The sequence below is a fragment of the Syzygium oleosum genome, unplaced genomic scaffold (genome assembly GCF_021117445.2).
Source record: "Syzygium oleosum isolate NSW1041296 unplaced genomic scaffold, Sole_v2.1 Sole_v2.34, whole genome shotgun sequence".
Classification (NCBI taxonomy): Eukaryota; Viridiplantae; Streptophyta; class Magnoliopsida; order Myrtales; family Myrtaceae; genus Syzygium; species Syzygium oleosum.
The window spans coordinates 204,436-218,062 of record NW_026607518.1 but is presented as its reverse complement, the minus strand read 5'-3'; the positions used below and the strand labels follow the sequence as shown (position 1 = coordinate 218,062).

The window sequence follows — 13,627 nt, the reverse complement described above, 5'->3', positions numbered from 1 at the left end:
CCAAAGGATAATGAATGACATCTTTAATTCTTGTTCTGATTATATTATTGTTTATATAGATGATGTTTTAATATTTTCCACATCCATAGAAAAACATTTTAAGCATATCAATCATTTTATCAATATTGTGAAAAAGAATGGTTTAGTAGTTTCATCTACTAAAATATCCCTTTTCAAAACAAAGATACGTTTTCTAGGACATTACATTCATCAAGGAACCATCATACCCATTGAAAGTTCGATAATATTTTCTGAAAAATTTCCTGATGAAATCAGAGATAAAAATCAATTGCAAAGATTTCTTGGGAGTCTGAATTATATTATTGAATTCTTTCCTCGTATCAACATAATTGCAAACCACTCAATCAGAGGCTCAAAAAAGATCCTCCACCATGTACTCAGGTTCATACTGATATTGTGAGACAGATCAAGCAAACTGTCAAGGAAATTCCTTGTTTACATCTTGCTAATCATTCTGCTTTTAAAATTGTTGAAACTAATGCTTCCGACATTGGTTATGGAGGAATTCTTAAACAATCAAAGGACAATAAGGAACAAATTGTTCAATTTGTCTCCAAACATTGGAACGATTGTCAAAAGAATTACTCTACTATCAAAAAGGAAATTCTTGCTATTGTCCTTTCTATTTCAAAATTCCAAGGAAATCTTTTAAATCAAAAATTTTTGCTAAGGATTGATTGCAAATCTACAAAAGACGTTTTGCAGAAAGACGTTCAAAATATTGCTTCTAAGCAAATTTTTGCTAGATGGCAAGCAATTTTATCTGTTTTTAATTTTGATATAGAATTTATAAATGGTTCTTCGAATTCTCTCCCGGATTTTCTCACAAGAGAATTTTTACAGGGAAAATGCCTCCCAAACCCCCCAACAAACCCACAAGAAGAGACAAAGGCAAAGAAATTGCCGAGACCTCCTCAGAACAAAAGTCATCTGGGAAACTCACCAATATCATGAGTTGGCTTCAAGCAACTCAACCATCCTTGAATATTACCACCATTTCTAATCAAGCCTCACAAGAGCCAGCCACTCATTTTGATATTACTAAATTGTCCCATGAAGAGGCGCTACAACTTCTCCAACAGGCTTTTAATAATCAACCTCAGCCTTCTATGGCATTGGTAAGCTCTGATTCTTCTCCCATAGCCACCCAAAAGGCGATGGGTAAAAGAATTTCTAGTGAGGTGGTCATTCAGCCATCACGGGCAACCCCTCCAACAAACAAATTTTTCCATAAAACAATATTTCAAAACATTTGCAATGTTGAAAATGGTTTTTATAATGAAGATCCTTACCTTTTTGCCAAAAATTTGTTTTCTGAAAATTTTTCTAAACTCCTCATGATATTTATAAAACAATAGAATTTTATGAGAAAATTTTGGAAGAGACAAAATCTATCACCTTCCGACATTTTTCTTATAAGGGCCACATAAATTACTCCACAGCCAGGATTCACAGGGTCATTCACCCTTCTCAGTGGAAACCTGACGGTTATCCTTGAAAAAATTTGATATCAAAATGGCTGAATCCCTTCCATACAGATCATCCGTTTCATATTTTGATTATAAACAAGCCTGGTGGAATACCTTTTGGAGACAAAATGCCAGTAACTCTCATACTTGGCTATTTTTCTTCGAAAACTTTGATATTAAACAAGTTCCATATTGGTTCATTCAGTGGTGGGACCATCTTGGACCTACTGATGAAATACTCCATCCAAAGATCCAGCCCAGCTATGAAATATTTCTCCGAAAATTCACCTCCCTTTCATATGAGAAAAATTTCCCCAAACTGTTGCTATTTTTCTATCATTTCGGAATATCATGGGTCCTCGGTTGGCATTTTGATTACCGAAAATCAAATGACAATGGTATCCCCATTTTAATAAGGAGATACAATGTCAAATGGTGGAACGGATTTAAATTTTTCAATAGAGTTACTGAAGAGGCCGTTAGCCAATGGCTCATTTCTAGGGGAATGGAACCCGTAAACTCTGATGATATTACTCCATTCCTACATGATAAAGGGTTTGTATTGTCCAAATTAGCATCTGCTAAATCCCACTAGCAATTAGCAGGAATGCTGAAATAGGCCCTTTCTCAAATTGAAGATTCCAGTTCTTCCCATTCTCACCATAGTGGGAATTCCAACGAGGATGACTGCTATGGCATTCCAAGAATATCCCCCATTCCCGCCAATTAGGGAGATGTAAAGGACGAAGAGGAAGAAGAAGAGCCACCAAAAGATCTCTCCAGATTCTCCTAGGTGAAAGGCGCCGAAAGACTCCTTATTTTTATAGTTTGTCATAATTTCTAAGCCGAAAGGAGTCTGGCAGTTTCTATTCATTTGCTTTCATAATTGATCACCTGTAACACTGTGCACTTACTGCTACAGTACTACCCGCAAGCCGTTTCTACAGGAGACCAGTCTGCCTATATAATCAGACCTCACTCCTTGAACTGAACACACAACTTTTCTCTCAGAATTCCATATCTCTCAAAACCTCTCCAGTTTTTCCAGATCTCTACAATCCTTCCCCGAAGAAATAAGAGATCATTCATCTCATAACCTTTCCATATCTCTTTCATAACCAGTAAGTCTCATTACTTCCTGGAGATTCTATAACATCCCTGAATCATATTATATTCCAGATTTTGCTCATGATCTGAGAATACAAAGGCTTTTATATACTTTCGCACATCCCTGAATCACCTTATATTCCAGATTTTGCTCATGATCTGAGAATACAAAGGCTTTTATATACTTTCGCACTTGTACTTCAATATCTACATTTCAGTTGTAATTTTTCAATACTGTTATTGTAATCTTTCCATCCTGCTTGAATAACAGTTATTTCTTTTTAATTTCTTTCTTACATTTACATACCCCACAAACGGCAGGTCGAACCGCTTGTTGATGGTTTGTACTCTACTTTAAAGCAATTTACTGCATTTGTTATATATCCTTACTTCTTCTTACTATTTTGCCCTTTTCATTTCTGTTTAACAAATACCACCTACATGGTTGGTTTAGTGATTCTACTTCTCATATTATACATTGCTTATGGTCTTTATATAGCTTATAATGCTTGCTATTTTATTTAATTTCATTTATTTAATAGTCTTCTGTGTAGAAATCAGCACTTTTATATTAGAATATATTATTTCCATAGCTAGATCTAGAAATATATATGAAATTCTCTATAAATTTTCTCAGTATATAAAATACTTTCAGTACTTAGAGCATCGTTTACTAATAACCAAAATCTATCTTGTTTTATTCCTCCTATTACTAATCCCCAGATCCTAGGCCATTTATGGTATCAGAGCCAAGGGATCGATAAAGATATTCTTTGTAAGATCATTGCAGTGACGGCGATTTCCTTCGTGGAGATCTTTTCGTGTGATTTCTGGATGTGGTCCAGGCAGTAAAACCCAGAGGGGTAGTGAGTCCGTTGGTCAGCATCGTCGAAATCAATCGAAAAGAAGAAAGTAGTCTTTTGTAATGAATTTATTAAGAAGATCTGAGTCTTCTTCTAGTTCTTTATCATAAATGTCCTCAGATCAAGGATCAGTTAATAGAGAAGAAATAAACATAGTAGATTTTAATAAATCTATTGAAAATTGGTTCATTCCAAAAGTCAAGCTTAATCAAATTTATGAACATTCAAAATTTAAACTCTTTGGTCACAATGATTATGTCATTGTTACTGAAGAAAGAGATGTGCCACTTTCTAATTCTTTTGCTTCAATACAACTTTTGAATAAAGATTCCATAAAGAAACGTTCCCAGAAATGGAATTACATGCATATAGGCTTGGTACAGGTTGGTGCAAAACCCCTTATCAAAGAAGGATTAGATACTTATTTGCTCCTTGTTTTAAGAGATGCAAGACTTCTAAAATATGATGAATCTATTCTCGGAGCCGTAGAAACAAGTCTTTGTAGTGGACCAATTCATTTTGATAGTCATCCTGGTCTCACTATTTCTCTTAAAGACAAAAATATTTTAAAATCTTTGACTCTTCAAATAAAAATTCATAATTATTCCATAGCCGAAGGTTCTATTCCTATAGCCCTTATCTACAGAGTTTATTACAAGATAATGAATTCTGCTTTTGGTAGCAAAGCTTTCAAATTAAATTCCAATAGAAAAACCCTTCTTTTACAAACAGATATTTCTAAAGCAAATATTACCATTCCTAGGACCATTCCTTGGAATCAAATAACCCTTCCTGATCAATGGGAATTAGAAAACAGAATTCCCCAGCAAATCGTTCAAAATTCTAATCCGACCAATATTATTCAACACCCTGAAGGAAGAGTAACTATTCAATTTTCCAGAAGATCTGTTGATATTCCTAGGAGGTCTTGTGACATTAGATCAATTCCTTCTTGGCATTCCACTTCTTCTCGAAGATCAGTAGATACTATTCCTAATATCCCTTTGAATAATCCTAAGAAAGTAACTGCAAGTGCTCCCCCTCTTCCAAACATCAGCGGAATTGATAGCAGGTCAGGAATTTCCAGACCAACTTACCAACATACTCCTGATTTCCCTGATCCAACTCCTTCCAAAATGGAGGATCCTGAAATCAATGTTTTGGAATCAGTTTTTGAACCTGATAAAATATTTTTAAATCAAGAATTCAATTCTTCTGAGAACAAACAAATCAGAGAATGGTTCTTTGCGAATTTTAAAAAACAAGCACTTAAAATCAAAAAAGAATATTATGATTACATGTATCAACATGAAGTCCAAGTATTCTTCTTTGATTGGTTTGAAAATGAATTTCTACAAGAAAAATAGATTCTTGTTTTAGATCAGTTTATAAATGGAGATTAGACGATGGCCAAATTGTCGAATCTAATCATCCTCCTCTTAGAAAAATAAAATTTGAACACCGAGAAACTGAAATAGTAGCTTCTCCTTTTAAAACAGCTTCTGAAATAGATGGCATAGGAATTAAAAAAATTGTTGAACAAAATAATTTTTCAAATCAGCATCTTCATACTATAGGAAAACAATTAGACAGAATAGAAACTTATGTTCAAAACAGTTTTCCATCCTCTTCAATACTAAACTCTAAAAAGGATTTAAAACCACCTCTCTTTAAACATTTTGTAATTCCAAAAAATCCTAGTCTTGAATTTACTAAAGCTTTAGAAGACAGGAGGAAACTCCTCAAAGGAAAAGCAGTCTTAATTCCTAAAAATCCTTTGATTCTAGATACTCCTTTAATACAGAACCTGAGTGTCAAGGACACTCCTGATCGTTCTGAACCTTCTAATCAGATCAATCTTTTAGATAAATCCGATACTGAATCCATTCCTGAGGTAAATCGTATCACTTGGAAGGATCCCCAAAAATTATATTATTCTCGTGCCACTCCTCCTGATATCCTCACAGAAGAAACTTTTTCAAAAGTCCAAAACAAATATTCTTCTAATGCAATTTATGAATGGAATATAGATGGTGTTTCTGAGCAAAACCTTATAAATATTTTAACCCAAATGGTTATGCTTGCAAATACTTATAAAACCATTCCAGATACTTCTGACCATTCAGTTGCATATCTTTTAATAGCCGGATTTACAGGCCAGCTCAAAGGATGGTGGGATAACTACCTGAATGATGAGCAAAGATCCCAGATTTTAAATGCCTATAAACTTGACCCTTTTGGCTAAAGTATAATTGATGAAAATGACCAACCCATCCAAGATGCTGTTAATACTTTAATATTCTCTATCCCAACATTTTCTAGGAGATTCTTCTCATATTCTTGATAAAAACCAAGATCTTTTATCCAATATGAAATGCAGATCTTTAGGAGAATTCCGAGAATATAAAGAAATATTTCTACAAAGAGTTTTCCAAAGAACGGATTGTAACCAACCCTTTTGGAAAGAAAAATTTCTTGCTGGTTTACCAAAACTCATAGGAGAACAAGTTCGCAATAAGATAAGAGAAGAATATGGAAATCAAATTCCATATGACCATCTTTCTTATGATAAATTAACCTCTTATGTTTATAAGATAGGAACACAATTGTGTACCAACATTCGTCTTAAAAAACAGATCAAAAAGGAACAAAAACTTTCCAAAAAAGGATTAGGAGATTTTTGTGCCCAATATGATCCATCTTTTGAATCCTTTGATAAAGCTAAGTGTTCAGGAAAATGTCTTTCTAAACAAAAAGATCAAAAGAAATCTTATAAAAAACCTTATAAAAGGAATTCGATAAAAAGTTTTCTAAAAGAAAAGAAAATGATAGTTTTGATAAAACCAAAAAACCAAAAAGGAATTTTAAAAACATCACTTGCTATAACTGTGGTAAAAAAGGCCACACTTCTCGATTTTGTAAAGTCAGTAAAAAAGTTAATGAGTTAGATCTGGATGAAGAGACTATTAATCAACTCAACCAATTAATGGCTGAGATTGATAGTAGTTCTTCTTATGAATCTAGTTTTGAAAAATGATTACAAGTTTGTGATTTGGAAACCTCTTCATCATCGACTTCAGAAAGTGAAGATGAAGAAGCCACCAGTTTTGAAATAAACGTTTTGACAAAAGAAGAAGAAATTCTTTTGCAAACAATTGACCAGATCACTAATCCCGAAACGAAAATAAAATATTTGAATAATTTCCAAAGTCCCAAGCCAGTTTCTAAACCAGTTATTCAATCCGATAATCCTTATAATATTTCTACCATTCTTAGCAAAGCTAGGAAAGCGAGTTTTAAACACATTTCTATAAGTGATCTTACTCACGAGATCAATAAACAAAAGCAAGAAATACAAGATCTCAAAGCTACTCAGATAATTATGCAAAAGGACATTTTAGATATTAAAATGAAAAATTTAAAAGGGAAACAAAAAGGAGAAGATTTCGAAGAAAATGATGTTCCTCAACTCCCTTCTTCTTCTGATACAAACTTCCTTTTGATGCTTTCTGAAATAACCACTAGAAAATGGATTATCAATATTTCTATAAAAGTTCAAAATGAATTTGTTTTGAAAACAACAGTCCTTTTTGATACAGGTGCAGACCTTAATTGCATAAAAGAAGGCCTTATACCGATCAAATATTTTGAGAAAACTTCCCAGTCCCTCAAATCAGCATCCGGGAATAAGTTGAATATAAATTACAAAATTCCTGAAGCTGCAGTGGTGAAGGACCAAATCTCTTTCATAACCATGTTTGAATAAACATGGTTATGAAAGCCATGTTTGAATATATATATATATATATATATATATATATATATATATATATATATATATATATATATATAAGCCATGTTTGAATAAACATTTTATTATTAAAGTCAAGTGGGACTTTTTGTCAGAATTTATTATTGGAGGTACTTAAGTGATTGTTTTATTTTATTTTATTTGGCACTCAAGTGATTCGATGAAAATTTTTGACACCAAAATAAGCGTTGTACCAAAATTATGGCACTTATAATGTCATTTTCCTATTTTCCGTCTCTTTTCTTTATTTCTCTAGCTTCTCATACCTAAACTTGCTATCTGATCTGGTCTTGATACTAAACCTATCTTGCTCCATACTTCTGTCTTGATTGGACATTGAAAACTCTGCATCAAGTCTCGAGACCCCCCATGTACTGTCGATGGAATCGTCCCATTCATGGTCGGAAATTGGATGTGTGCCGACCTTTTCTTTTCCTTGAAGAGTGGGACTTCCTGAATTTCGTAAGAGCACGAGCAGGAGCTGAAAACTACTAGTGTTGGAAGTCTCCGGAAAAGAAATAAATTCTGCACAACCGCCCCCAAAATCACATAATTTCTGTAACAAAAAAAGAGAAAATGAAGAAATATATAAATAAAATTATATTAAAAAAAACACTTGTGGGACCACCGACAAAGCCACTTTGGCTTCAATTTTTTCAATTTGCCATTTTGGACATGCCCTCCGAGCTAAGGACAGTCCTACTGGTCTCTTCTTCTTCATGTTTCAATCATATGTCGTTCGACACGTTTCTCATCCATGGCCATTCCTAGTGACACCCCCAAGCCGCCCCCCCTACCACGTTTCTCATCCATGGCCATTCCTAGTGACACCCCCAAGCCGCCCCCCCTACCACCCAACTCCCCCCCCCCCCCCCCCCCCCCATGTGAACCGAATCAGCACCCGCCCAAGTGAGATTCGACGACACCTGGCAGATGTCCCCTCCAATGTTCCCGTAATTCAATGGGATTATAGCAGACAATCCATGGAAAAGAAGATGTGAACTTTGATCATATATATAGATTTGTGTATCTGTTTCGTGAAGTGGGCGTACCTTTGTTTACTGGGAGGCTCTGTCACCGGCTAGAAAACTCCAAATTTTTTGAAAAATTGTTAAATCAATCCCCAATCTATTATATAAATATCAATTCAGTTTCCAATTTTTTAATTTTACAAAATTACTTCTAAGCTTTTGCACGAAATTTAAATATAGTCCTTCCGGTCAGTTGACAAGATGTTATTATGGAGACCGACTAGACCTAGAGTTTGCATGCACGATGGTGACGCGCAGTTTCCACAGAGAGAGAGAGAGAGAGAGAGAGAGAGAGAGAGGGAGAGAGATGGGGATCGGAGGCAACAAGGATGTCAGTCGGAGGCTGTTTGAGTCGTGAGAAAACATGAAAATCGTGAAATGGGAAGTTTAATTGATTCGAGCAGCAGTGTACGTTAGATTAATAAGAGCTGAAATTAAGAAGTGAATCAAAAGGTTCCTCTCTCTTTAGTCTCCAACCATAAGTACAGGATTGCCCTTTTAGCGTTTCTCCTTTCTTGATACTTTGCTTTTGATATGGAGCAAGAAATACTAACCAAGATTTGACAAGGAAAAACTTGAGACCAAGATTCTAGTTGCGAAACCAAAGGTTCCACTCGATTGAACTTTACATTACATTGGCTACATACTACATGTCGGAATTAGTAAGGAAATAAGCCGACAGATGCTAACCGGCTAAGTTGGCTACATTAGGGTAATACGGACTTGCGATAATTCTTTAAAATTCTTAATTTTTTAGACACCCGGGAAAAAAGTTGGGTGGATTTTCATAATTGGAAATTGGACTCGTTAGGAAAGAACTTATTATGGTTCAGACAAGTGAAAAGTGGCGGTAGGCTATATATGTTCCAATTAAGGGCACCCATCTTGTACTTCACTGCTCGAATCTTTCCATATTCTTATTGGGAGTCCATGTTGGGGGACTGGGAATGGACCATACTGAATCCCACTTTGAGTACCCACGATTTCCCACCTGCAAAAAAATATAAATAAATAATTTAATTAAAGAGAGACCAATGATATGCAGATAGATGTCAAAAGAAGGTATAAAAGAAATAATTCTTGATTTTGGGAAAAAAACCCAGAAATAAATATTATTAATTTAATGTTTATAGTACCTGAATTTGGTTATGAGATGATGGATCAATATGAGTATCTCTAGCTTGGCGAGTTCGTTTCCTGGGCAAGAGTGGACTCCACTGCCAAATGGCATGAATGTATTGGGTTTTGGAGCTACCTGCATCCACCCACAACCACAAAATAAATGGAAACTCTTGAATTAGCTTTTGACAAAAGTAAAATTAGGGTTTCTAAGACAATTTTTTGTTCCCTTAGTTTAGTCATCAAGATGTTATTTGATTAGGGTTGTATGTTCAGTCTAGTAGTGCGAAAATGACTCGCATGATTGATCAGATTAGTGAAATTCGGAGCCTACTTAAGTTAGAGTTGACTTTCGTTCATGCTTCATCGGCAAATACAAGTGTTAACCTTAAGTAGATGCGCGTTTACTCTTTCTATAAGGGTAATAAAATGGAATTGAATTTGTAGTGTAAAGAATAATGGAGTTTTATCTTAATTTTATCAGCTTTTGCAAGAAAATTTCATCCTCCTATATTACTTATTTAATAATACTAAAAAAAAATCATCAAGTTAGGTATAGCTCATCCTCTACCCTGATTTCGCTTTATGTATATACATACACACATGCATACATACATACCTCAAATCTAGAGGGATCGAAGATATGTGGATCAGGGAAAAATTCAGGATTGTGATGAATGTTCCTGAAAAGTGGCATCACTTTCCAACCCTTTGGAATCAGATATCCTGCAATGCATGGCATTGAACCATGCTTAGAGAGAGAGAGAGAGAGAGAGATTCTCATAAATTCTTGGTAGATAATGACCATATCTTGTAATTTAATTCTGTTACCTTTATATTCCACATCAACCACTGCCTCCCTAAATGTGAAAGATATGATGCTTGCGATCCTCAAACTCTCCAGTACCACCTGATTCCACCAAAGCATATAAGCAAAAGCAAACGACTAAATCGAAAATGAAAATAATGATGATTAAACAAGCTAGTAAGTAATATTCTATATGTGGAAATATAGGAATGATTCAGGAATCTGAGCAGTGCATACCTTGTAAGTGAGTGGCATATTCTTAGTCTGTGCCCATGTCAAGGGTCTCTTTCCTCCACCATTCATCTTGAATATTGCCATTTGCTCTGCCTGTTGAAAAAGGGGTTAAAATTGTCTTAGAGGGCCATCCTTTCCTTAATAACATTAGTGAAAATTTAATCAAATCCCGAACTTAGTTATATGCATTTGAGATCGAGACTTTCGACTCTAATTCTCAAAATGGTATCCATAAACGACATAATTCTAGGAGGGCAACCCTATAACTACATAGGGTGTGCAAGATGAATATCCTTTAAGGGTATCAATTATGTTCTAATGCATATTTATCGTACACGTACATTAAAATTTGCGGTATTTAACCTACTAACACTAACTGCATACAGAATAAGGATTCACTATGCAAGATCACATACCAAACAATCACTAACTGACTAGAACAAACATCTTTTCAAATCAAAGACTACGATTCCAACTGGGCCCGCAGACAAGCCCCACACCGATGGAAAAGTGGTCACAGCATCACATGGAGATACGTACCTTGACAGCCTCCAGAAGCCTCGGGTCATCATGGAGGTACTTGAGGATCCATGTCAACACACTGGCCGTCGTGTCCTGCGCAGCGAACAACACTCCGACCACATTATCGGCCACCACCTTGTCCTCCCTCAAACGACCATGGTCTTCGTCGTCCTCGAGCTCAAAGCTCATGAATTGGCCCAACATGTCCTTGTCCACTATCCTCTTCTCCTTCCTCTCCCTTATGATCTCCCCCAATATCTCCCCGAGCCTCTTTCTTGCCTGCAAAATGCAACAAAAAGTGTGGAGTTGATAAGTTGACGAGGAAAAGGCCCCTTCACGACGAGAAGCGTTTGGGGCTTTTCTTCTTTTGTATATGCACGAATTTATGGAGCGAACGCAGATGTTGTGCAACTACATGCATTTTCTGCACTAGCAGTGCTAATTGAGTAGTGATTTGGTCCTGTTTTCGTGCAAGTGCGCGCATTTATTGTGAGGCGTGTGGTAGAAGCGTACTTTTCCACTGCCTGCACAGTAGATTAATAGTCCTTTCGTCCATATTTTTCCCGTGGAAAATTTTTTCAACCAAACGGTTTCAATAGGTCGATAGCATATTTGTCTAAATCTAACGAAAACCCGAATTCCCCAAATTGAAAGAAATAGAGTGGTAGGTACTACTTGTGCTCCTAGCTTTATGAAAATAGGTAGAGACAAATGGGAAAATAATTGAAAGTACAGTAAGGTAGATATCATGCCATCATAGGACTGTATAAGAAGGAATTATTGCTTACCAAGAGGGCCTTGTGATGTGCGGTTCCTGGTATTTTTGTGGGAAAAGAATTGTAACCCTTTTCCACTATGCAATAGTTCTCCTTCAGCTTTTGCTTGTAATACTCATCCAAGTGTCCAAAGATGGATAAAACTCCAACTTCGAAGGAGAACTGCGTATATACTTTTGTCAATAAGTAATTCTCTTTACATCCGAAAATAAGACAAAGCAAGCATGTACGTAGTGACGATAAAATGGAGAAACCTAGTACTTAAGAAATTCACGAATATAAAATAAATAAATCCATAAAAAATGAGCTCAAAAAGTAATCTATTAAATGAACAGAAATAAAAAGACAAAAAAAGAAAAGAAAGTACTGGGCTTGATGCTACGCACATAAGCCAAAGAAGGGAAAACAAGCACATCACACAGCCAAACATGTTCAGATCCTACAAGTCTAAACTAACCTGTGTGGTGGGGGGGGGGGGGGAGGGGGAGGGAGATAGGGGAAATAAAGAGAAAAGGAAACAAACTCAAACCTTCTTCATTTCATGAAAGGTGTTGATCACTTTCCGATCACCGGCCCAAGACTTCAATGCCGAAACAGCTACTGCCTCAATGTTGGCGACTTTCTTTCGGATTGCTTCTGGGTACAACGAGCTCTGGACCAGCTTTCGAATGCGCGTGTGGTACTCCCCTTGGTGAAAGAACAAAGCGTTGGGCCCAATCATCTTTTCTTTGCTCTTGGGATAGGTTGGCTTGAACAAGTGAGCATGAGTCACCAGCACGAACCTAGCCGCTTCTGGGCTCGCCAGCATAACGCAGGGACAACCCAATATGTGGGTCTTGAATATTTCTCCATATCTGTGAGATGTGAGGCCAAATCAATTCAGTTTTGTATAATCTCTCTAATGGTTTCTTAAGGATTCTGAAAAATAGGAATTCAAAAATGAAAAAGAAAGAAAGCCTGAGTTTAAACCTCTTCTGCTTTGTTGCAAAGAAGATGTTTGGGTCTTGAGAATAGAGTTGGATTGTCTCTCCAATAAAAGGCCAACCCATTGAACCTGGAGGTAGCTTAGCAATTCTTTTGAGCTGCTTCTTTTGCCTCTTTAGCTTTAGTGGGTATGAGAGAATGAGTGCTGAGAGAAGAAGAAATAAGTATGGTAGGATGGAAATAATAATCTCCATGCAAGTGTAGTCGGTAAAACTCTCTCTCTCTCTCTCTCTCTCTCTCTCTCTCTCTCTCTCTCTCTCTCTCTCTCTCTCTCTCTCTCTCTGAGTTATAAAAGATAGGATGAATCGAGTGTTCCTGAGTTGAAGAGGGTTATGCGAGGAAGAGATGTTCAAATTTATAAAGGAGTTGGAGAAGAGTGTTTTTGGGCTATGAGAAATGAAGTGGAGAGTGGGAGTGGATAATTTGCTTTTGAAGGAGATTCGCCAAATGTTGTGAAGGGATTGTTCTTAGTTTTGCTGGCCTAATTCCGGAAAAAACCCCAATTTTAGGTCAAGTCCCAAATCTACCCAGAACTTTTTGTTATCTTAAAAAAAACCTCAAACTTTAGTTCCAATCCCAAATTTGTCCCGAACTTTTTTTTGTCTTAGAAAAAAATCCAAACTTTAAGTCCAGTCCCAAATTTGCCCCGAATTTTGTTTTGTATAAAAAAAATCACCAAAATTTAATTTATTTTCAAAAATGTACCCCGTGATCCAGTCCCAAGCGTCGATAACAAATCCACATCAACAAAATAATGGGTTTTTTTCTTTAGATAAAGAAAAGTTCGGAGCAAATTTAGACTGAACCTAAAAATTAAGTTTTTTTTTAAATTAAAATTTTTTTTTGGGGATGGATTTGTTATCGTCCCTAACTTTCATATCC

General features: G+C 35.9%; 1 protein-coding gene across 1 annotated transcript; it reads right to left on the bottom strand.

Moving 5' to 3' along the window:
* Nucleotides 1-8,673: 8,673 nt before the first annotated feature.
* On the bottom strand, nucleotides 8,674-13,115 carry LOC115685717 (abscisic acid 8'-hydroxylase 4). Its single transcript, XM_056305035.1, has 10 exons — nucleotides 13,029-13,115; nucleotides 12,731-12,986; nucleotides 12,291-12,615; nucleotides 11,774-11,923; nucleotides 11,004-11,264; nucleotides 10,467-10,556; nucleotides 10,253-10,331; nucleotides 10,041-10,147; nucleotides 9,439-9,557; nucleotides 8,674-9,293 (listed from the first exon to the last, which is right to left on the bottom strand). The coding sequence occupies exons 2-10, from the start codon at nucleotides 12,937-12,939 to the stop codon at nucleotides 9,173-9,175; spliced, it is 1,461 nt and encodes a 486-aa protein (XP_056161010.1). The 5' UTR covers nucleotides 12,940-12,986; nucleotides 13,029-13,115; the 3' UTR covers nucleotides 8,674-9,172.
* Nucleotides 13,116-13,627: the final 512 nt, after the last annotated feature.